Source organism: Aquila chrysaetos, chromosome 12 (genome assembly GCF_900496995.4).
Source record: "Aquila chrysaetos chrysaetos chromosome 12, bAquChr1.4, whole genome shotgun sequence".
Taxonomy (NCBI): domain Eukaryota; kingdom Metazoa; phylum Chordata; class Aves; order Accipitriformes; family Accipitridae; genus Aquila; species Aquila chrysaetos.
Genome location: NC_044015.1, coordinates 29,074,461 through 29,098,336, shown reverse-complemented (window position 1 = coordinate 29,098,336; position 23,876 = coordinate 29,074,461). Strand labels below are relative to the sequence as shown.

Genomic DNA, 23,876 nt, shown 5'->3' with positions numbered 1-23,876 from the left:
CGGGAGCTGGGTGAAGGTGTGCTGAGGTGCCCGCGTTTGTCCTGCTGAGAGAAGCTGAACAGGCCAGTGGACACAGATAAATAGGGAAGGGAAACTGGGACATCAGGGAGAAACAGGCTACAGATAATGAAGGGAAGTGCTGTCATCAGAGCTATCTCTATATAATTCCTGCTTCCCAAACCCCATCTGAAAGTAAACTTAATAATATTAGGACATATAAGTGTTCACTGTGAATTACAGCTAAGTGAACTGCAAGGGAAAAAAGGGAAAAACCAGATATTTTTTTGTACATTAAAGCATTTTCAGGTACCAAAATAACTACCTTCTCAAACTGATTGAGGAAGAACCATAAGTGCTATTTTCAAACAGCTTTGGATTTTCTTAGTAAACTGTTCTACCAGCCCTGCTTGCAATGTAATTACTGCCTATCCAGCAATAACAGAAATGAGAATGTCTTAGGCAATGTCTTTTTCCTCCAGAGACAATGTGAAATGGTGTTCAGAAAGGTACAGAATTGTAATGTACTTACAGGAAAAAAACACATAGTAATCAAGTGTGGAGGTTAGAGGGAAAAAAAACCACCCCAAACCTTGATTAGAATTTATATAAAACTGCCTGGAATGTATCAGACCTATAAATAAACCTGGAGGAAAAAGATTTAAACCATTGTTAGTAAACAAAAAAGCCAGTAGATGGCATGAGAGACCTTGAGATTCAACATAAAGCTCAGATGGCTACTAATAGCTACTCTCTTCTGCAACCTCCTGTGCTGTCTCTGGTTTTAGCCCTAACTACTGTATTTGTTAGATTCCCGAGGTTTCTTATTCATCAGCTGCACTTAGATCCACACAGTACATTTATTTTTAGGGACAACTAAAGTTCGTTTAATAACTCATTCAAACCTGCTGAGTAAAAGCCTATCTCTGTTGAGTTTAACCATTGACTTCGGTGGGGTTAGAATTGTACACGTTATTTTTTTGTTAATGCTCATGCTGCGGAGCAGGCATTTCATTTCCAGGAGGGGTCTGATATTAACGGTTTTGTCCTTTCCTATCACGCTGCAGCTCCTTTCTTTGGAGCAGAATGACCATGCTTTCCTGAGAGTCACTGTGTCATTTAAAATTAGTGAATCAAAAGAGCCAGGTCTGATGGACAAAAGGTTTGTTGTCTTTGCCTAGGATACAAAAGACTGTGTCTCCAACAGCCTTGTGCCTATCCCACTGTAATAGCAGGATCCAATTCTAGGCTTTTATGAATAATCCACTAAGGTTTAACCAAAGCTGACCGTGAACAAATTAAGTACATTGTTTTGATTTTTTCCAAATGTATAGTTATTTTACAGTTGGATGAATCTGAAAATGAAAACCTTCAACTTAGCAATAAAATATACTCATGTGGTTAGGAGATCTAGTGGAAAAATTTACTTTTCATCTCTAGAATCACTGAAGAACTTGCAAAAGACATACGGGACTATAAATTCATAAGCATTTCTGACTCCATCAAGTCGGTAAGTAGTCGTATCCTTCTGATGCAGAAAATGAAGCACAGAAATCCCCAGCCTCATGCAAAACCACATTACAGAGCTGCAAAGGCAAGATTAGGACTCAAGCCTGGCCTATGCTTAGGCCTGCATCTTTTTTCTGACGCTCATTTTTTTAAACAATACTGGAGTACTATAATTGCAAGGTCATATTCCTTGATTACTACAGTAAAACCCAGAGTTCATTAATTCATATCATTGAGAAGCACTAGGAATGAAAAGTAGAGTGCATAAAAGCTCAGACTGTGAAGTACACATTTTAATACTCGGTAGGCTATATAACTTTGGTTTGTTTTATAAGATAGGACAGGATGGTTTCCAAATGAGGTTTAAATCTGGACTGCAGATACCCTCCCACATGGGTTGGAAATGTCTACATGTGGTGCATTAGAAACTCCAGAAGAGCTTTTTTACACTTGTACTGCTAATGCTCTTAATTTCTTTGGCAAAATGAGCTGGTTCTAAGTGTTTTGCTTTGCCGTGCCCACTGCCAACCTCAGGCTTTACTAACTTTCATTATATTTAGATTCTACAGCTGCAACATCAGTGGAGTCTTTCAGTCAGTCAAAGGCACTCAGCTGCCTCAGCAAGAGGGCACTAACAAACAGGAACTGGACAGAAAGGAACTCTGCCCCTTGGAAGTGGAAATAAGAGGAGCCGTGTCTCACCCTGCCCTGCGCGGAGCACTGGAAGGACTGTGCCTGGGTTTTGCTGGTGACGGCTTTCCCCTCTGGCTGAGCCTGCACCCCAGCCCGGGCTGTGTTACTGGTAAGGTGATGGTGAGTGAATTCCCTGGCCGTGCTCTGGCACTGTGGGGCATTTTCACCTGTCTTTCCTTGTGTCTGGGATAGTGCGTGAGCTAGGAGTTTCTTTAGGACTTTTGGGCTCAAGCCGTCGCAGGCAGCTCCTCGCTGTTGGGAGCGTTATTGCCTGCGAACACCACAGCCAGTGGAAAGTGCTAACAGAGGAGCTTCTGCTGAGGGAAAGGCACACGTGTGTGGTTTTAGCGTGGGCAGGATACCTTTTTCCAGGCATGACAATTTAGCAGCAAGAGACGTGGAGCTGTTCCGGTGGCTCCCCTTAACTGGAGTGCTGGAGGTGCCTTCTTGTTGGTGCAGGATCCAAAGCGGGGCTTCAGCAGGCTCAGGCCTGACCTGGCACGCTTATTTTTTAACGCTGTACAGTACCTATTATTATTATTATATATCGCCATTGTAGAATAAACTAATTTAGGACTGCTGATCAATCTCTGCCTTTAAGTTTTTTCCAATGACTTTAACAATCTGTAAATTGTTTCTGGGAGAAGGCATTTGCCTTTATGAGCTGCTTGTATTTTTTGTACTGTACATCCCAGCTTGATCATTGTTAATTAGTGTCATGCTTCTGCGTAGATGACTGTGTTTTACTGCGAGCAGAATTACTTCTCTTACTAATGGCTCTTTGCTGTTACTAAATTCCTGTTCTAGTAGTTGAGCATGAAAGTTCATTTTTCTTCTCTCACTACTACCTTTGTCTTATCTGAAGTGGTTGACTGGCAAAAGTTTCTCTTTTGTAAACAAGCGGATTAAAGATAAAGGTGTTGGATTAAAGATGACAGTCTGATCCTACGAAAGTCAATGGCAAATCTCCCATAAGCCACAGTGAAAACAATACCAGGAAAAAAGGGCTCTCCAGGTGTAATATTAGTGTGATGTTTAAAGGAAAATGGAATGCAATAGTCTTCATCTCCCTTCTTGTTTGGGGCTACCCTTTTTGCAGTGTAGTACTTCTGACGAGGTAGCAAAACACAGCTTTTGTACAGGGAATTTGTGAATGCTTTATTACGAATAAAAACACAGTGCAACAACTCATGTTATTGGTCTTAGTTTGAACATACTTGCATGAAAAACAGCTGTTGAATAGAGCTCTGGCTATCTGCATATAGACCCACTACACATGAAGGTTCTCAAATACAACATACGGACTACATTAAGGCTGGGTGAAGGGAAGGAGGCAGGTAACCCCTTTTTGCTCTCTGTAGGTTATCCTCGGGAGAGAGGCTTAGGGGCAGAGGCAAACATGCTTGCCACAGGGTATGCACCAGGCGTCAGGGCTCAGCCTACTGAGCCCTGGTTTGAAGAAACTCACAATGACTTACTTTCTTCTGGAAGTAGTGAAGTGCAGTACACTGAGAAAGAACCCAGTCTTTTCTAACTTCAAGTTGGTAGCAAGCTGCAACCTGAGAGAGAGTAAAAGGAGTACTATACATTACTCATGTTTCTGCTCTTGAAAGAAAATTACTGAGAAATGTTATTCTGTAATTGTTCAGCTATTTAGTCTTCAATCGTCTTTCTGATAGCTCAGTTTTTAGTTAGAAAGAAAAGTATTTTCTTTAAAGACAGTTTCCTGGCAGCATTTGGGTTCAGCAGTACCTGGCCCATGCTTAAGGGTTCTCTGGAAGGGCATGCTGGCTGCTATTGCCTGTTATGGAAAATGTATCACGGCTCACTGCACGGCTGATTCATGTACAAGGTGAAGAGATATTGTACTGTTGCTCGGGGTTTGAAGGTGCCACCTATTCCTGGTCCCCTGGGGTAGGAGGGAATTGCCCTTCTGCATAGGCCTAGCGAAAGCTGGCAGATTGACACTTCACTGGTTAAACACAGTCTAACTGTCCTGCTTGTACTTTATTTTAGCTTTATGATGCTATTGATCTTCCATATTTTTCTATATACTACTTTTTTGGAGTATTTGGAATGCTACCTGATGTATTATTGTTCCCTGAAGTTTTTGAAGGCATCATTTTCATAGATATACAATAGGAGATGGTAAACCAAAAAAAAGTTCCTATTCATACCTTTAGCTCATGAAGCAACAGCACATCCATTGAAATTTAAATGAAAATGGGGACTGTGTCACACACTATAGCTCTCTAGAAAGCTACAGTGGGAGTTTAGCAGTCCAATTCATTCCTTTGTAGAATGTACTAAGGCTAATGGTCTTGCTGGGAGTAAAATGTATTTTTTTGCAGAACGGTTCCAAGAACAGACTTTGCTCTTTACCAGAAAACATAAAAGAAAACAAATGCTTACTGTGTCTTTAGTATGCTAAATATGAAATTCTTTGCACAATGGAATGTTAGCAGTAGCTGTAATGATGTTTTCCTTTCATCACCTACTGAACATAATTTTAAGAGAGGACAGCTGTAATTATATTTCAGATAAAAGGAAGCAGAATTTCTGGATAATATTATAGTTGGTCTGATTGTTTTGTTGATAGGGAAAAATAGAGAGACCACATGAATACTTATTTAATGAACAACATATTTATTAAGCAGTGCAGACTGTACTTAATGCTTTTGACTTTGGATGCAGTGCAGTAGGCTTATTTTCTTCAAGCACATTTTTAAATATTTTACTACAGCTATTACATTCCCTTCTTATCTTTCCAGCTATTCAATTATTTGTATAGTATGTCTATAGCACAACACTAAAGCATTTAGCTTAACTACAGTCGCCAGTGCAGGTACAATCAATGTCAGCATCCACAGACTCCACAACATCCTCAGATGCAGATTTCTTATCGCTGCTTCTCTGCCATTCCAGCAGGCTTACAGCAGTATCTGTCAGAAGAGCAAAGCCATTGTTAACTAACATCAAGCAAATTAACACATTTCAAGGAAACACTGTTTTGATGGCTGCCAACTCCCTCATCAAGTAAAGAATGAAATCCTGCCCCCACAACTGACATCTTACTGACTCATTGACTTGGAGCAGGATTTTCATCCATGATATAATTACTATAATACTTCCCTAAAACCAAAATGAATAACATTTCATGAAGCACAAAGACAACAGGCAGGCGGCTGTAAAAGTGCTGGAGGTAGCCACCGTCTATGTAAGACCACCACATACCAATACACATCAGCAATCTCTCTTTTTATGTTAGTGCTGCATATCACTGTGTATTTCAGCTGACTATTTGTCGAAGTTCATTCTGAAGGATAAGCCCTTTGGAGAATTTTCAGAGGTTCATAAACTTCTAATTAAAGTTTCCCATATATTGTGAAATCTGGCAGAGCATTGTCAGTTGCAGTATTAACCTTACCACACTGCTTTATCAACAGCAGCTTGAATAAGCCATATCCCTTAATGCTGAAATAATCTAAATGGAATAATGATATTCATCCTCCCAATAAATATTCTTAGGTAGTTGGAGGTTTATCATTGCATCTGGAAGAATATTAGGACATCCATTCAGATTAAGTTTGTGTAATGAGAATGGGTAAAGCTTTCATAATTTTACCTCCATTTGTTTTATCCCTCAGTTGGACAGTACATTTATAACTTGCCACCTCTCATCACGGGGAAATCTGGAGAGCACTGTATGGGTTCAGGTTGTATCAGTCACTTATCTCCTGAAATGCTAACATTCTCTTTGGCTAAATTACTGTCCAACCTGAAGCACAGGTTTTGCATAATAAACTGGATAATAAATATTTCCCAGAAAGGTGCTGGAGATGCTTTTTCAAAATATATAATATGTTCAAGCTGTGAAATGAGAAATGCTGTAAAATGTCTGAGTTCTGTTTTTTTATATACATTAATGCTTGTTATGTCTCTTACTCTTGGACACACTGTGGGTCTGATCATATTCATATCTGCGTAGGAAGTATATCCCTCGGCAAACTGGATCATGGCTGAGTAACTACAACCCCTATGGGTAGGGCTTGTGGCCTGTTTGAAATGTGAACCAATATGTGGGCTTAAACTTGGAGTGACATCTGCCTCAGTCAAGATCCTAAGACTACGGTCTCACTGATTTGAGGACAACAGGGAAAATTGTGCATCCTTGTACTTCATTTTATCCTTGCTCCACTGGTGACAGTGATGGGGTCCCTCTCTTCTGAAACAGCAGACTGTCAGGTCTGACTTCTCATATAAAGAGCTGAGAAAAGGTCTTTGTTCAGTGTATGCAAATATGTGTTCTCAGGTTGAGAAAGATGAGAATTTTGTTTCTTCTTCTTCTCCAAGTCATCGAACAAAGAAAGAAAGAACAGTTTTTAAGGGCTGGCCTTGTATTCCTATTGATCCTTAGCCTGAGGAAAAGCAATCATCTTGCTAAAAAAACCACAAATGGCATCTTTTCCCTTCCTTGTCCTCGTCCTCCTCCTCCTCCTTTTTCCCCTCCTCCTCCTTCTCCTCAGGAAAAATAAATAAAAAAGCCCTTGATTAGGAGTGCTGCTAGCAGACTTCCCAGTCTCTGGTTCAGTAAATGAACCAGAGAAGCCAGCAGTTGCTGTAAAAGCAGCACTGGCTGTGACAACTAACATATCTTTTTTTCTGATTTTCCTCTTTTCTCACACATTTTTGTGAGAGAATGAGACAGCTTTATTATAGCCTAATATTCTGAGGCTGTGAGTGGCCTGGGGTGGTGACATTTCAGAGATACAGACTTGGACACACAAAAGAAATCTGTGAAACATGGATATGACAAGATTTTGGAAGGTTTTTTTTATTGAGGGTGGGTTTTTCTTTTCATAAAAGGATGCATCTATTCACATCTCAGGGAGCCATCAGAAAACTATTAGCACTCTCTCTGTGCTACTTGTTGAATAGGCTGTTGTAGATGGTTGACTATTATAGACAGATACTCATTGCAGGTATTAATAACATGAGCAAAGTGCAAAGTTCTACATAGGATGTTGTTTAAAATCAGACATAAAATACTCTGTTCCTCTCCAGTATTATTCAACACGGGTCCATTGGCTTCAGTGAAACTACACTGGATTATCTCAGCTAACAATGGATTTGGCCAACAATGGTTAACACAGAGAACAGAACACTTCAGTAGATACTCCCTAATGGTAGGTTTCCCTCTAAGGTATATATGTACTGTGTAACTCATTAAAAGATTTAGGAAGGAATGCACCAGAAATATCTGTATGTTCCAGGTTGGATTCTCCTCTCATGCTTATATAACTTCAGTGTGAACCTGTGTTAGACAATGCATCACATCCATGACAAATTGGTATAAGTGAAAGCAGAAAAAGGCCCAGTATTTTTAAAAATCTGGGGCACGATTGTGTCTGTATAAAATACCTTCAAAAACAAACCTTTTTTTGGAACAATCTAGAGAACATTTCAGCAATGTGTTTTTTTGCTGATGTATTGCACAGTGGCATAGCATGGCAGCCTAATCACAGCAGTCATGTCACACTACTTGACTGACTTTCAACCACCCGGCTTGACCTGGTCTTCACAAAATTGCAGGCTGTAATGTGCATAAAAGGACTCACTGTTGCTTATCTCAACTTTATGGAGATCCTGAAAACGTGAAAAAAATTTTATCGATCACTGCTGCCCCTTTTACCACCTCAAATGTTTTTCTCAGATGATGCTACCTGCCATCATCTAAACTAGCTTTTAGCTGGCCAGTACTGTCAGTGGTTATAGCAAATACTAATGGGATTAAAAACAGCAGCTCAGAGAGGAGCCAGAGCAATACAGGTCTGTGCGTGGCTGTGCTGTGTTTTGTTCTTTTGAGTGCTCTGACAGAGCTCCTACAGTACGTGACACAGAGAGAAAAATATTGTACCTCTTGGGAAACAGTGGAAGCCAACCTTAACTGAAGTTTTTTCGATTGGAGTACAGTCTTTCATACATTTCAGTACTGGGTCAACAGAGTAGCACGTAGATTCCTCTCCATCAATAGTAGGCTTTCGATTCAGCTTCATATAACTGCGCTGCAGCTTGCACCCTAAGAGGAAAAGGAAAGGTAGTTAAAATTGTAGAAATAAATCCCAATCGATCCTTGCAATAATAAAGGTCCGTATTTTCTCTTCAGCTTTTATTAAAACACAGGTGCCTGACAAACCATTTTCACAGTAGCGAGGTTATCGAGGTAGGATGATAATAAGTTGGGGGTTAGAGGAAAGAGTCTGAAAGGGGAGCTATTTTAAAAATCTAATTGCACAATATAACCCAAACGGAATCGTGTATACCCAGTTTTTTAGAACTACATAATACACAGAAAATAACCTCTCATGTCTGAAAGCTATTAAGAATAGATACTGCAAGCACAATGGCTACTTCATTGCATTAGGAAAAATGTCAACTGTAGTGAATGGATAAAAAAAAAAGGCAGCATTTATATAATAACATCAAGGATAATTTTTGTATTGGATGATTTTTATAATGCTGCAATTATCTCACTAGAAAGGTATAATGTAACTTAACAGGATCCCAGCTATGACTCCGTTTCCTGACACACAGATAAGTACAATTCTGCTGCCACTGAAGTCAAGGAGAAAACAACCATTAACTTCAATAAAGTTATCTCAGGTCCAAGGTAAATGGAGACCTACAAAACAAAACTGTATTGATGTTAAGGGAGGCCATCATTATTTTTCCAGCTACATGTGAGAGGAAGCTCTATTACTTTAGCAGTATTTCTAAATATTTCCCTGAGATTGCACCCTCAGATGGTGCAGAACAAAAATGAAACTTTGTTGTGCATTCTGAAAATTTACATAAACTTAAGATCTGACACTGCATTCATAGTCTGCAACTTGTTTGAGTAAATTAAGGCTGCAGACAACAGCTGAAACGGCTTTGATTCAGTGGTGAAAATCACATTTTTTTCAGTGGGAGCAAGATTAGGCCTGATTTTGTCTCTCCAAGAAAAAAGCTACTCAGTATAAGAAATTATAGTAGAATCAATTATTTAACATTGAACTGCACATGAGACAAAGACTTTTGCTGTAGTATATATTCCCTATATTCACAGGCAGTGTTTTAAACAGTCAGTGGTTAATGAAGTTAAAATGGATATATACCGCTATTGTCTTTTCTAAGTAAAAGATATCTGATGCTTTTAAAAAAAATATTTTCTCGCTATTGGCAGAGGAAAAGTGAAATCATATTCTCCCCAAGCATAAAGTGTTTTCAGAGCTACTCACCACCAGAGCAGGTTTCTTCTAGCAATATCCATGAATGAACAAAAGCAGAACAGCTGTGTGCCAGCTTATGATTTGGCATTAGGAGTTCATTGTGCTTTTCTCTGTCATTATTTCCACAAACTCCACAGGTCTTTCCTCTCATCCATGAAGCTACGGTAACCTATAAAATAGCACATCTTTGTAGTGAATACTGAAGTGTTGGTCTGTTACACTGCCAAGGTACTAAACAGAAAGAAAGTAGTAACCTTGAAAGTAAGCCCAATACCTTAAGGATCACACCATCAAAAGTCACATTCTTCAGTCCGTGTGTTGGAACTTCCACACTAACTGTTTTTCCATTTTTATAAATTTTAACATTGTCTGTAAAAAGATAGTGAATCATAAGGTGATCTGCTTAATTTCAAATTAATGGAGAAACTGAGTAGCACAAAATACACCATAATGCATTTTCCTTCACAATGGTCATTTTGCTGCTACAGTTGGAATATTTTTTTTTTTTTTTTTTTGTGGAGAGAGAAAGCAAAAATAGAAGAAATTATCTCTTCATTTGTAAAAATACCCTACTGCTGTTCCCTATTTTGGAATTGACTTTCATATCCAGTCTGCTAAGTCTCAAAATGATAAGGACATTGGTGGTGCTCCAGCTAAATATCTGAACCAAAGCATCTAACTGTGACTATAACAAGAAATTTTTCTAAACAATCACCAACCTGTACATACCATATATATAAGAAAGGGCTTTATTTACCTGTCAGTTATGCTGGAGGAAAGTAAGAACGTATATACTATAGGACAGAGGAACATAAGTCAATATAAATCTTAAGAAAGTAAAGTCTCTAGTTTTTCTTTGAATTAATCCCGCTTGTGTTTTCTTTACATTGAGATTTTTCTGTGGAATTTATAAAAACATCTTGAACGTATTTAATTTCCAGGTCAGTCCTGGAAAAGTGGGTATCACAGCTTACCTTTTTCATACTCAGAAACTCCACTGTGTGATAGAACTGTTTCTTCATTGCATGCTACAAGGAGAGATGAATTTGCGGCAGGACAGATTGTGATGTTCCTTCAGAAAAAGAAAAAAAAAAAAGAAGAAACTAGTGGTTAATTTAAAATGTGAAAAGTAGAGATATTTGTGACCAAAGCTAGGAAAGAACCAATTTGAATATCTGAATTTTGAATGAATGAATGAATGATCTGTTTTCTTTCCAAAGTCCAAAATTCATTGGGACATTAGGTTTTGAGATTCAACATTTAAAGAAAAGACAGAGTGGGGACTTAATGTGCATGTTATCAGACAATGGTGCCTTGAAGACAAGAGCAACTAAACCAAAGAGTCTCGATGAGGATTCCTTCTGGAAATCCTGTGTTTCCCCAAATATCTGATTGCAAACCAGTTTCACCTAGGAGCTAGACATCTCCCATCCCCCAACTAACTCCCTGAAACTTTATACCTAATTCCTGAAACCTCAGGATAAACCACACTTACGCTGAGGTTGTATTTATGTGAACCTCTCTTGAGGAAGACTGAGGATCAACCTTTCTTGTAGTAATGATGAATTTTGGGTGTTCAGTACAGTCTTGGACCACTATCAGGTTGCAGTTTTTATTGAAAGAATATGTACGGCTCAAGCGATCAAATGTTTTGAAATCTCCCTCTCTGACTTCACATGTGGCTGCAAAACAAAACCAGAAAAGAAATGGCAGATGTGGCAAACAGCATACGTGTTGCTGCAAAGTATTGAAAGACACCTCTATGGGATCGAACTACCCAGCAAACAGGAAAGAAACTTCATCATCTCCTTGGCAGAAGCTTTCAATGCTGCCAGAGTCTGTAAGGACAGGATAGAACTACAGAATAACTACCAGATACAGACTATACTAATATTGATTTTGATTACACGCTAAACACAAAACTCAAGCTAACAAGGACTAAAACGTACCAAATTGTTGAGAAACTAAAAATAGTAACTAACCATTATAAAAAGTAGTTCACATTGCCCACAGAAGGGCTAGGGACCAACCAGCTAAGACTCACATGACTCTTTTTTGAAGAAAATAAAGAGACCAGAAAATAAATGATCTGTCTTGTACCCACCATCTGATGCCTCTCAATGCAGAGATGGCACCTTCTTAGAAGGGGCAAAAGACAACCTCTAGTCCTTGCAGATAGTAGTGATTCCTGAACACTGAATATTTACATCAGTTTGAAGTCTGTTCTTTCACCTGTCAGCAAACATGCTTCTAAGTGAAGGAATGAGCTGTTGAGGAAGCGGGGTTAGAGATGCTATACTTCACTATAAGACCACTACAAGGAAAAGCAAGGCCCAGTCATGGCAGAGGATGGATCTGCAAACGTTGCTTATTCATGAGACAAGCATATAAGTAATATTTACATTGATCTTCTTGTGCTATTTGTGAAGCTATTTCAGGAAATAAATTCCAGGCAGTGATATCTCGAGTCTTGTAAGTTGGAGATGGGCCTAAGGGCAGAGTGAATGGTATTCGGAGTGCCTGATAGTAAAGTGTTACCTGAAAAAGCAGAAATGAAAATACATTAAGATAAATTGAACCATATTGCTCAAGATATGACTGCAAACAAAAAAAGACTCTTGGAAAAAAATGTCTTGAAGATGTATTTATACAACTGCATTTGTGTTAGTCTCCCCAGGATGCACCCAAACCTTAAGCTTTTGTGAGGAATCACTGTCTTTTCTAGTCACACTTCTTGACTTTTTGAGAAATTGTAAAGGACATTAGAAAGCAACTGACATAGATGAAGTTTAAGTGATAATTAAGTCACTTCTTAAAAAATAAGGTAACAAGTTAAGTAACTGAGTAAGTTGATGGATGTGTCTGGAAAAGTGAACAGCATCCATTACAAGCTGAAAACTGGCATGATGAACATTGGGGTAAGATGCCTCACTGTAGCTACAAATTACATTTACCAAGAGAATCAAATTAATGCCTAGTGTGCCTACTTCTTCATTATCATATATTAAAGACCCTGCAATACTGAAGCACCATGGAAGGTTAAAGACACACTAATTTCTCTGTGTATGAATAGCTAGCTGTTATTAATTTGCCAGAGATCCATAGGGGAAATTTTTCAAAGCAGTGCATAGGGATTTGGTGGACAAGGACCAATTAATCAGTAGGATTCTTCAGATGCAGCCTGTGCAAACTGCTCTGACAGTGTAACTAAATACTGCAGTTTGGTTAAGGCAGAGTTGTATTTGTGGCTGTCATAACCTGATGGACCTGTCTCATCAAGCATGGTTGCTGCAGATGTGGGACTTGAGTGCCAACACAGATAGATGCCGTCCATGGTTGCAATGGAGGGCGAGGTGTTCTCAAGGCCTCCATTATCTGCTCTGAGACCCCTATGCATGCCACAGAACTAGTCACACTGGGTAAAATGAATAAAGGTGTGAGTGCAGAGCAGTCATACTTGAGACAATTTGGGCCTAAGTGCTGTTCTCAGCATGGAAATAAGGTATTTGACTACAGTCTGATATTCAACTTATTGCACCAAAGCAGCAAAAAATCAAGAGTACTCTTGTATGTATTTCAAGACCCATGTAATTTAGTCAGGTATATAGCACCTTCTCTAAAGGGGAATGTTTTGCTTTTTTTTCCCCTTTACATTTAGCATCAAAATGTTATTAGTTGAAAATCCATTCAAGGTAAGAAAAAGGAAAATAAAAATTGACACGTACCCCAGGAGCTTTAATTACTGTATCAATTGTTCGTGGAGATGTTGCAGCTACCCTTACTATGAATTCATGAGATGGATTTCTCTGATGTGCTTCTGAGAAGCCCAACATGAGTGCTGCACCAGGAATGTATTGCATGAATCTAGATATAAACAAGATGTGACAAACAACTCAGGTAGGTGAGCAAAAGCAGTCATGGGAGGATGAGGACTAGTGGCAGTTCTGAAAAATCAGAAAGAACTGAAAAGTCAAAGAAATAATACTTTAGATCAAATTAAATGGTTGATTTTATCCAGAGGAAACACATTGGTTTTATTTAGCTCATTTTAACTGGTTATTTTTTGAGACGGAATAGAAGAGCATTTCAGAAAAAAAAAGGCATTTTGAACTGAAATATCAAATCATTTAATATCGAAAATGAAATTAAGCCTGTCAAGTTTTTAAATATTTGGGGGATATCTTTTAATATGAAACGTGGAGAAAGTAGAACAGATTCACAAAATACTTTTGTGCCATTGAACTTGTGTTTTCCATCCAAAAATACCCCCAAACATGTTTGGGTTGAAAAATTTTATCCAATTCTTTTAGTGTTTTTATAAAGCCAACTAGTGTAAGAAAGGCAAATTAACAACTTAGGAAAGACCAAATTACATACCCTGTGCTTGTCTTTTTTATCCAGGATGGAAGATTTCCCCATTGCACCTTCAGCTGCACAGCCGGCTTCCTCGCCAGTTGGCCTGTGGTAGCCATGGCTGCTATCCTGTAGTCCCGGCACTCCTTGCCCCATCTCAGTCTGGCCTTTATGAACAGGGAAACAGTCACCCGAATTTCAGAAAAGAATCACAGAACCACCCTTGACCATTTCAAAATGCAAGCTTTTCTTCTTTCCTGAAACTTCACATTGATCCTTAATGCTTCCAAGTCTTTCTTTTGCTCTAAATAGGCTCACAGAGAAATTTTTACTACATCTGGAAAAATCTGAGGCATAATAGAAAAAACTTTTGCTAGGCTGTGCAGAACTACATGCACATGTTCCTGCCTCCAAGCAGCCCCTGAAACATCAGGTTTGTCACAATTTCCTGAGATTTCCTTAGACTTGGTAACTTCATAATCAATATGTATTTTTTTCTAGAAGACGACTGCACTTTAATTTCTATTAACCTTCCCCAATACCTCTTGATTTGAACCCCACCCTGCTTTTTTCAATACTGAAATATCATGCTGAATTTGTTAATTGCAGCTGTGAAAAGCAGAGGTTTGTAAATTGTTCTGCAAAGATCTCTTCTGTTAAAAGGCACATGGGAAGTGCAGCACAGGGAGACGCAAAAAAAGAAAAGGAAAGACCTGTTCCTTCATTTATGATGCTCTCTCAGGCATCAATCTATTACCCAACTTTACTTTTTCCATCTTTTCATATAAATCCTAAGAAATACAACATTTCAAATGCATTTAAGTTATGAGTCTTTTGAAATTAATTGTATAGAAAAAACCAGCCAGATTTCCAGACAAGAAAACCATGGTAGGGCAAATAATAAATAGGTAGTAAAGAAGCAGTCAATTTTTCAAACATTTTTTATACTTCTACTGGTCATATTTTGATGTATCTTGAAAGTCAATATCTTTTTTTTGGCAGATTTTGAGTGGATTTTTTTTTATTTTTTATTTTTTATTTTTATTTTTTTAATTTTATTTTTAATTCAAAAGACTGGCAAAAGATGGGAACATTTTCTGAAATTTCACGAACTTTGTGAAACATTTCAAAATATGTATGTTTTTCCTGTTTAGTTCTCCTAATCAGCAGGTGCTCTGGGCTTTTTAGATGTCTTTCTGGGCAAAGCTGCCTGTGTGCTTACCTGTGCTTTCAGAGGCAGTATTACAGCATCAGCACATGCTTTCCAATTGGTTTCAGCCAGCTGAACCACAACTAGTTGCACATCAACTTTGGCAGCATCAGAACGAACATATGCTGTAGCTTGATAACCTTGATTTCTGTTGTCACTCCTTACTGCCTGTGCCACAATCGTAATGCCAGGTGGAATTACGTCTCCCAGGAAGTTGCGCTGAAAAACAAGCCCCAACCATCTGTGCTTAAGTATTTCTGTCTATTCACTGGAGACCCTACAGTCCAGTTTATGTGTGCTGATAGCAGGAAGCAGCCCTCGTCCTTCATCAGTTTAGTTTGCGGTATGTATTTCTATATCCCCAATATTTAAGGATAAATTTGGTTGGAATCTTGATTATTTCATTACTACCAGGAATTTTCAAAGACATGATTGTTTTGATAAGGGATCCAAGACTCTTCCAAACTATCTTTATGCATGTAGTAAGATTTTGTTCATTATTTTAATATTTCAAATAGCTGCCTACAGTATGTACTAGATATCTTCATAGCAGGATACACATTCACAATGTATTTTACTCTACTACAGCTCCTTCATGCCAACTGATTATTTTGAAATCCTTCTTACTAGCAGAGTTCCCATAGACATCTCCTGCATTTGCAGAGCCATTTGTTCTATTATTATGTAGATACCTTTGCTCAGTACAATTATAGAATACTAAGTGTGTAATAAAGATAAGGATGATCTGTGCTTAATGGGACTTTACATTTACCAACCAGTAATAACCATGGAGAGTCTGATTTTAGTTATACTCTGCATGCACTCATGACTTCAGGTCTACATCTAAAAGTAATTAGGTGGACTTAAGTTAAAAAAAATCTTTAAATGAAGTCTATTTATTTCCTCCTCATTTTTACCTTAATGCAATTTATTTTGCATTTTGGGCTGTCATAGGAAGAAGAAAATTCTTTCCCCTTTAACTTAGAACCCCATTCCCTTCAATATTTATAATTTCCAAATCCAGGCTTTCACATACTGCAAACACCTTTAGAAAGGAAGGAAAACATATCCAAGAAACCAGAAAACAAACCCCTGAAGCCAAGAGAATTTGGGAAAAATGTTTTCACGGGGGGGAAATATCTCAGCGGACTTTAACTTTCAGTGTACAAACTCTACTCGCAGCGTACTTCCTGAGCCTAACCACCTCAGCTGGTCAGCGTGCCACCACATCTACCGAGAGCCCGGCTACTTGTTTGTTCCACGCAGTCAGTAGTACCTCACGCGTCAGCCTGGACCCACGGCTGTGGTGGATGCTGACTCCTCTGCTCGGGTGACTCCTCCTTGAGCTGTGGCCAGCATTTTCTCCATGGCGGTGGCTGCTGCTGCTGCTGCTGCTGCTGCTGGTGCTGCCTGGGCGGCTGCTCCTGCTGCTCCTGCCACTGCTGCTGCTGTTGCTGTGGCTGCTTCCCAACTCAGAGGAAGATGACGATGAGCTGCTTGATATCTTACCATCTGGATGCTGTGAAACAAAAATGGGTGAAAAAGCTGTGACGTGGCCTCTAGTTTTACAGTGTGGACATCAGTATCAGAGCTATCAGCCTCCCTCTATAGGCAACAGACAGACTTAAACATATCTAGAGTGTTATTTTTATTATCATATGCAGACATGAAACATGTTGGGTAGGAATGTGCCTCAGATCCACCCGGACCCCTCTGCTGATAGGAAGGCCGCATAGACAATGATTGCAAATGGCAACATCACATTGTCCAGGTCTAACGTTAGGGAAAATAAAAGCTGATGCTTAGTAAGTCGTCAAATATATCCATATTTTTTAGAAATAAAAAAGAGATTACGATTTAATTAAAAACACTGTAAATCATCTTCCTCTTTCACAAGCAGGATGCATAATAACTTTACAGGTAACACCTACAAAAGCCACTACATTATCGTACTTCTAATATGTAGTTTAAATACCTCTGTGCCGTAATGGATACTGAGCCTGGTTTCTGATACAATCCACATACCTGAAGATTTTGCCATAATTGCGTAAGAACTGTGGACACAGCTATTCCCATTATAAGATCCTGCTGTTCTATACTTCCCCCACCATCTTTGTTAACTTAGCTTGGCTACATTGTACAGCATCTAGCCCAAAGGTGTCCTGACCCAAATTTGAGGATTGCAAGTGCTGCAACAACAGAAAGATGTAGTGTAATAGTATTTTAGTAATAAATCTGCTTATTTTGGCCATTGTCAATGTTGTTATCAGACAGTATGGAACGCTCAAGTGAAATGAACCAAACAAAGCTCTTCAGTAATATGCTTGATCATATCAACTATAGCCACCATGGGAATGTGCACTTGAATAAGGGACCTACCCAATGGATGCGAGCAGACCTGAAGCGGAGCCGATATACTTTTGGAAGGTGATATTCCTGCAAAATTCCAAAAGAAGTTATTAACTACAGCTCAGTAAGGATCACCTCCTAGCAGAAGTAAAGCATTAGAAAACCTTACCCATTCTGTAGAAATGTTGTAACTACTGTGACCGTTAAATTGGGACTTGACACGTTTCTTCTCAGCTTGTCTGTCATATTTGCTGTGGCGATGGGAAGCACGAGTACTTTCACTGGTGCTGCTGCTGGTACCACTGCTGGTGCTTCTGCTGCTACTGCTGCTACTCTGTGTTTTATGCTTCTGCTCACCGACACTCCTCTCTCCTTCAGCAGCGCTGGCTCGTGGAAATGGTGTGGTCTTGGACTGCTTCTTAGCCTTAGGCTTTATACCAGATGCTTTGCTACTGCTGCTGCTGCTGTTGCTGCTACCTGGGCTGCTACTGCTGCTGCCTTTGCTGCTGCTACTACTGCTTCTGCTGCTGCCCTTGCTGCTGCTGCTGCTACTCCTGCTTTTGCTGCTACTACTGCTACTACCACTGCTGCCCTTGCTTTTGCTACTGCTGCTGCTGCCCTTGCTGCTGCTACTACTGCTACTGCTTTTGCTACTGCTAATACTGCTTTTGCTGCTACTACTGCTGCTACTACTGCTGCTTTTGCTGCTACTACTACTACTGCTACTACTGCCTTTGCTGCTACTACTGCTGCTTTTGCTGCTACTACTACCACTACTACTGCTACTGCTACTGCTACTGCTTTTGCTGCTGCTACTGCTGCTGCTACCACTACTGCTACTGCTGCTGCTACCACTACTGCTACTGCTGCTACCACTGCTGTCCCCAAAGGGGTAGAATTTCTTTCCTTTGGCTTTGGATGGTCTCGTTTTCAGATTTATCTGGGTGCCTCCCTGTGATGCTCTGTTGTCAGAGTCACTGCTGTAGGGGCTGCTCGTTGTACTCTGGGCACTTCTCCTGCTGCTGCTGGCACTGGACGATGAACTTCTGGATTTTCTTGTCCCCTAGTCAATGGTACCATTGGAAAAACAAAATTATTTTTTTTGTGTTCCTGCAGAAGGCTATAAGTAAAATCAGACAGAGCGAGCTATGAATCTCTCTGCTGCCTTAGAAGAGAAGATGTACGCCTGACAGCATTCTTGCAATACATCACAATAAGGCAAATTCATAATGTGTTAAACCCACACATAAGTAAAACAATATCCCAAACCCTTTTGTGTTAATGAACATGTGTAGAAATTGTTGGTCATACAATTACATGTAACTAAGGTTGGTAGTGACTGTGCTGTAGCTGGGACTATCTCAGGGCAAGTTGTGTAAGTAGGTGTCGTACCTTTTTGCTACAGTTGCAGTAACTGAAAAGAACAGACTACCTTTTGGGCCCACAACAGCTATTTTGTGTCTTAGAAGAGATTTTCAGAAAAACCTAGAAAACCAACCTGCTCTTTCTAATGCCCTTCACCTGCAGAAGAGGTGAATGCAAACAAAAGACCTGCAGAAAGACTTGTGTACCTAAAAGCCTGTCTTTTCCAATTTTTGTATACTATCTAAACAAAGGAAGCTACTTAGTAAAAGAAATATAAATAACTAAGCTTTGCGTAATGTCTCCCACAAATCTAGAAGTGGATTTTTACAGCAGTACCTGGTCATCAGTATCATCAAGGATTTTCTTCACTCTTTTAATTGCTTCTTTTCTGGAAGATACTTGTGCCTCTGGATCTTCAAATGTTACTAAACGTACCATTTTTGTAGGAGCTTGGTCTCCTGCTTGAATTGTGACTTGTATTTTTTCAATAGGTGCCTCTGTGTAAACTGAAATTGCCCAACAATGAGTATTACTGTTAGTATTAGCAACTGAATAATAGAATAAGCCAATTTTTGCTATAATTTGTTTAGCCATTCTTCCCCAAATGAAAATATGCTCAGTGATTATTTTTGGTATTGAGCAACTTTGTTAAAAAATTTCTGTAATAGCTAAAGCACATACTGGCAATAACCAAATTTTAAAATATTAGCATGATACTAGATTCTTTTCAAGCCAATAAACAGAACGATCAGCAGATTTAAGTCAAGTGAATTGGATTGTGTAACTAGATAACACTATGGGATAGTGAATTAGGCATTAGAGAGGAATTGAGGCTCAGCTCTTGAATTGTAAAGAATGACCCAATGGTTAGACCATTAGTTTGATACTAGGAGACCTAGGTTCAGTGGCCTGCTGTGCTTTTACTTCTTATGATCATGGATTAAGACATTAAGGACTAGATCCTGGCAGGGTTAATCCATAATTCACTTTAAGAGGCTGGGTTTTTAGAGTGTAGCTACAGGACACTGCATCAGATCTGTTGCCCATGTCCAATTGCTCTGTGCTTGCATCCCAAATCCAATGATTCAGGATGCATCAGACACACTCTGCAGGCACAGATCAGCTCTGCTTGACGCTGGCCATGCTGAGTGGCATTGCTGGGAGAGGTAGGAAATTGCTGTTCAGACAAGTGGGGGAGAAAGGGATTCCTGCTACAAGCGTAGTCTGCTGCCAATACTGGCAGGGCTGGTAGGTCTAATGGTAGTTGTAGTGGTACTTAAGATACAAAAGATATGTATGTACATATACAAATATATATGTGTATATACACACACCCCTACCCACCCACCCGCCCACCTGTTACTTTCTTTTTTGTGCACAGTTGTATTTACCCGGCTTGAGGCTTATTCTAAGGGCGTGCTCTCCAACTAGGTAATAAAGAGGCATGTTTTTGATAAATGCTGCATGTACGCTTTTCCTCTCAATGCACACTTGAACCCCAAATGTACTTGCATTGGAGCACTTGGACTGAACAAATGGCTCTTTTCGTGAAGAAGAGCGTCCAAAGGAAAAGGAATTTCCTGATGAAACATCTTCTGCAGACTGTCTGCCCTATTAGATAATACACATGTCAAGTTAAACTGGACAACAGTAAGAGGATTACTTGCATGTTATGATTCTGTAATAGTTACATGTATTCTGCAGGAGGAATTAAGCAGTTTATTTGAGATAGCAAAGCTGTGACATAGGACAACTTGGTTTTCAATTGGACAAAATTATCAGCTGAATGACTTGATTAGACTATCTAGTGTAAAAAGAGCTTCAGGCTATAAGAATGGAAAATTATATCACAAATTAATACTAAATATTTAATTTTGTTTTCCTGGAGTATTAGACAGTTTAGGTTTTTGATAAATCTGAGTGTGCTCTAGACTGACTGGAGTTCTTTCCTTTGATTTTTGATTGGGTCAAACAACAGAACCTTCATCTATGTCTATGAAAATTCTGTCTCAGCTGAGGTCTGACATGAATGTGAGACTGTATGAACTAGACGGTCAAAGCATATCAGATGTTAGAAATTTCCCCTCAAAACTATGTGAATTACATGTGCTAAGCAATGCTTGCAGAAGAACAAATTAAAATTAATTAAAATTAGAATCAAATCCATGAAATGAAAACTATGATTTCCTGGAGCAACGAAGCAAATAGCTAAAGACACATAATCACAAGCTTTCATTTCACATGTAATACAGGTTTGCAATTAATTTTTTACTCAGTTTATCATGTCTCACAAGGTTTTAAACTTGTATGAGCCCCACTGAAAAACTGGAATTTTAATGCTAGTATTTTCTTTCCAAAGGAAATTCTAACAATATTGGGAAATGCTCCAGTGAGTGGAATTTTTCAGTTGCTGTTCATTTAAGAATAGCTGTGGAATGCTGAGTTTTCAGGAAGGGCAGCACAGAGGCACAAAGCAGAAGAACTTTGCTTGTTCCAGGATACTGGAAACTGCTCTCACTGCCAGTATGTTTGCCTATTGACTTCTCCATAGGAAAGCCCTGTACTCATCCTCTGTTTGCCTCTTATTTTATCTGAAAACCCTTCAGAGTTGCAGGACAACAATGAAACCAGAACAGGACAGTGTATTCCTCACCTCTGTCAGTCTTTCACTGAATGAATTGTCATGATGATGCCTTCACAATGCTGCCCATCAGAGAAAGCCTGCACTGGCTTTTATGGAGAACTGTAGCTCAGGAAGTCGTTTGACTTGACACACAAACTGCCATCCATCCTTGAATCAGGATGCTTATAAGCATTAAATTTGGCTCTACAAGTTGAGCAATGGAGCGTCTCGTGGAACATTTGTGGCTGCCCCAGGAATGTGATGCTTACATAATGGTTGCAAAGTATTTTAAAGATTGTGGACCTATCCTGTAGATGGCAGTGTAAAATTAATTACTAAAGAAAATGCTTTTGCTTTTGAAAAAGTCTGCAAGTCTGATGTATTACACTCCAGATTTTAAAATAATGTTACTATAGGGCTATTTGTGTTATTAGATTGAACCTGACTTATTTTGAGTGAAGCAGCATTGGTCAGAGATGAATTGTACATTTTCCTATGGAGAAAAGAAACGGTGTCCCACTGATTAAAAGACCCAAAAGAATAGTCAGACACTACATAATTTACCCTGATGTTATCAGTCTCGCCTGATGCAGAATCTGCATTGAAGGATATCTTCATTATGTCAGGCACTGCTTCAGGTAGAAGAACTGGAGTCATCTTACTGGCAGCCAAATCCCCAATATTTCGTGTAACAGCAACTGTCTTAGACCTGCAGAATAAACATTAGAGGAAACCTGTATCAATAAAGCACTGAATAACGCCTTGTAGCATGTACTCAGCAACAAGTATCATACCTTGCAAATTGCTTTACAGATATTTACAGCATCTTTCCTGTTAGTTGTATTTTCAAGGACTGCTAAGAGTGAATAAAGACATGGACCAATCTCAGGGGCAGATAGCTCAGTTAGGCTTTTAGAATCACATGTACAGGTTAAAAGCGTTGCAGTTGATGGGATCTCTGAATGCCTAACACCTTGAAGAACAGCCCGCTTACTTAGAAGGCTGGCTGTGGATTACATTATTAAATTTTTGAGTCTCCTATTTTGATCTTCTCGAGTTTTAAATTTTTAAACTCATCTTCTGTGTGTTCACTGCTAAACTTAGTTCTCATTTCCTTTGACATTATATTCGGGAAAATACTGTCATAACTTCAGAAAACAACCTGGGACTGGTGGCTACTGAATGTTGTTTCCTATGCAACTTTTGTTAAAGCAGAATTAAAGAAAGGAGCCTGAAATCATCAAAGTAAGTGAATCCAGCTTGACCTGAATTCACTGGTACTCATGGCTTGGCCATTGCTTGGCAAGACATCACAGAGAGATGTGTAGGAAGGTTAAAAGCTTATTTACGTAAATGTGTTCAGTACATTGTTTCCAGTGTTGCAGACTCTAAGAGCATTAGTCAGGATGCAGAATGAGTGACATAAGGTGCCGCATGAGACTGAGACTATCATGGCTAAATATCCTGACCCCCTGGCTCCATACCCCATGTTCTTCATGGGAGTTTTTACAGTGCTGTGGTAAGTTTGAGGGGTTTTTTTGGGTCAGAGAAACATCTTGAATGCTGAACACTTTTGAGAGACGAAAACCTATTTCCCTTAGCTATTAACATTGTGCTAACTCTACCTTATTAGCTGTTTATCAGTGCTAACATCCAGCTTAAAATTTGCATGTGCTGTTTCTCAAGCATGAAGTTGATCTGCTTGCCCTAGGTAGGGCTTTTGTGGTCTGCCAATGGAGGTGGCCTTTGTGACAGTGAATGGAAAGATGGTCTGCAAAATGGTCTGTATTTTAACATGGTCCACACTGTACTAGCCTGAGCAATTCCAATCTAACCTATTTGAAAGATGAATTTGTATTCATTTGATAGCCCTCTCTTCCTCTTGAAGGCTCCTACTGTGCTGTGTGCGCTGTAAAGCACACAATTGCTCTTCATGTGGAACACCTCAATAAAACGTGTGTCACCTGTGGGCTTTGTTTTCTTTTCCATCTCTCTCTTTTTTTAGATAAGGACATGACAGCAACGCTCCACGCTGGGTGATAGGAGAACCTTGAAGAATGGAATCTGAAATAAAATATTCTCCCTAACAAGCTGAGGGGATAAAAGAAAATACAAATCAACTTGCATTTCAGATGGCTCATCTGGGTAAAGGGACAAAAAGGGAAATGGCTTTTATTTTAATCCCATTCAATAATTCAAATGACCACTGAACTGCAGGCTGGGTCTCCAAGCAGAAAGCCCTGGGGTTTCTTTTCCAATTTTTTTTTAGTATTTTTTATGCCAATAGTCTACTCCTGCCACCTAATGAAAGTGGAGAATCGATTCCTCTCTGTTGAGCACAGAGAGCAGACAAATGTAGCTGCATCACAGGTGACACATGTCAATGTCTGCAGAATCACACGGCACAGTAAAAATAGGCTACAAGAGCCAGCTCTGGTGCTTTAACAAGAAAAACAGTCACAAAGAAGGCCTAAAGCTATGGTATGAAAGAACCTGTTCTCTCTGA

General features: G+C 39.3%; 1 protein-coding gene across 1 annotated transcript in view; it reads right to left on the bottom strand.

The window, feature by feature from the left end:
- Positions 1-4,822: 4,822 nt before the first annotated feature.
- The window catches only part of LOC115349554 (vitellogenin-1-like), a 43,495-nt gene continuing 24,441 nt past the window's right edge, over positions 4,823-23,876 (bottom strand). The window contains exons 20-36 of the mRNA XM_030033976.1: positions 21,935-22,079; positions 20,139-20,358; positions 19,084-19,253; positions 18,025-18,445; positions 17,552-17,859; positions 17,413-17,469; positions 16,310-16,552; positions 15,046-15,252; positions 13,848-13,990; positions 13,196-13,334; positions 11,873-12,008; positions 10,966-11,152; positions 10,445-10,542; positions 9,745-9,839; positions 9,480-9,639; positions 8,117-8,278; positions 4,823-5,141 (exon numbers count right to left, since the gene is read on the bottom strand). Of these exons, the coding sequence (XP_029889836.1) occupies positions 5,023-5,141; positions 8,117-8,278; positions 9,480-9,639; positions 9,745-9,839; positions 10,445-10,542; positions 10,966-11,152; positions 11,873-12,008; positions 13,196-13,334; positions 13,848-13,990; positions 15,046-15,252; positions 16,310-16,552; positions 17,413-17,469; positions 17,552-17,859; positions 18,025-18,445; positions 19,084-19,253; positions 20,139-20,358; positions 21,935-22,079 (3,010 nt within the window). The 3' untranslated portion in view covers positions 4,823-5,022. The remainder of the gene's footprint in view (positions 5,142-8,116; positions 8,279-9,479; positions 9,640-9,744; positions 9,840-10,444; positions 10,543-10,965; positions 11,153-11,872; positions 12,009-13,195; positions 13,335-13,847; positions 13,991-15,045; positions 15,253-16,309; positions 16,553-17,412; positions 17,470-17,551; positions 17,860-18,024; positions 18,446-19,083; positions 19,254-20,138; positions 20,359-21,934; positions 22,080-23,876) is intronic.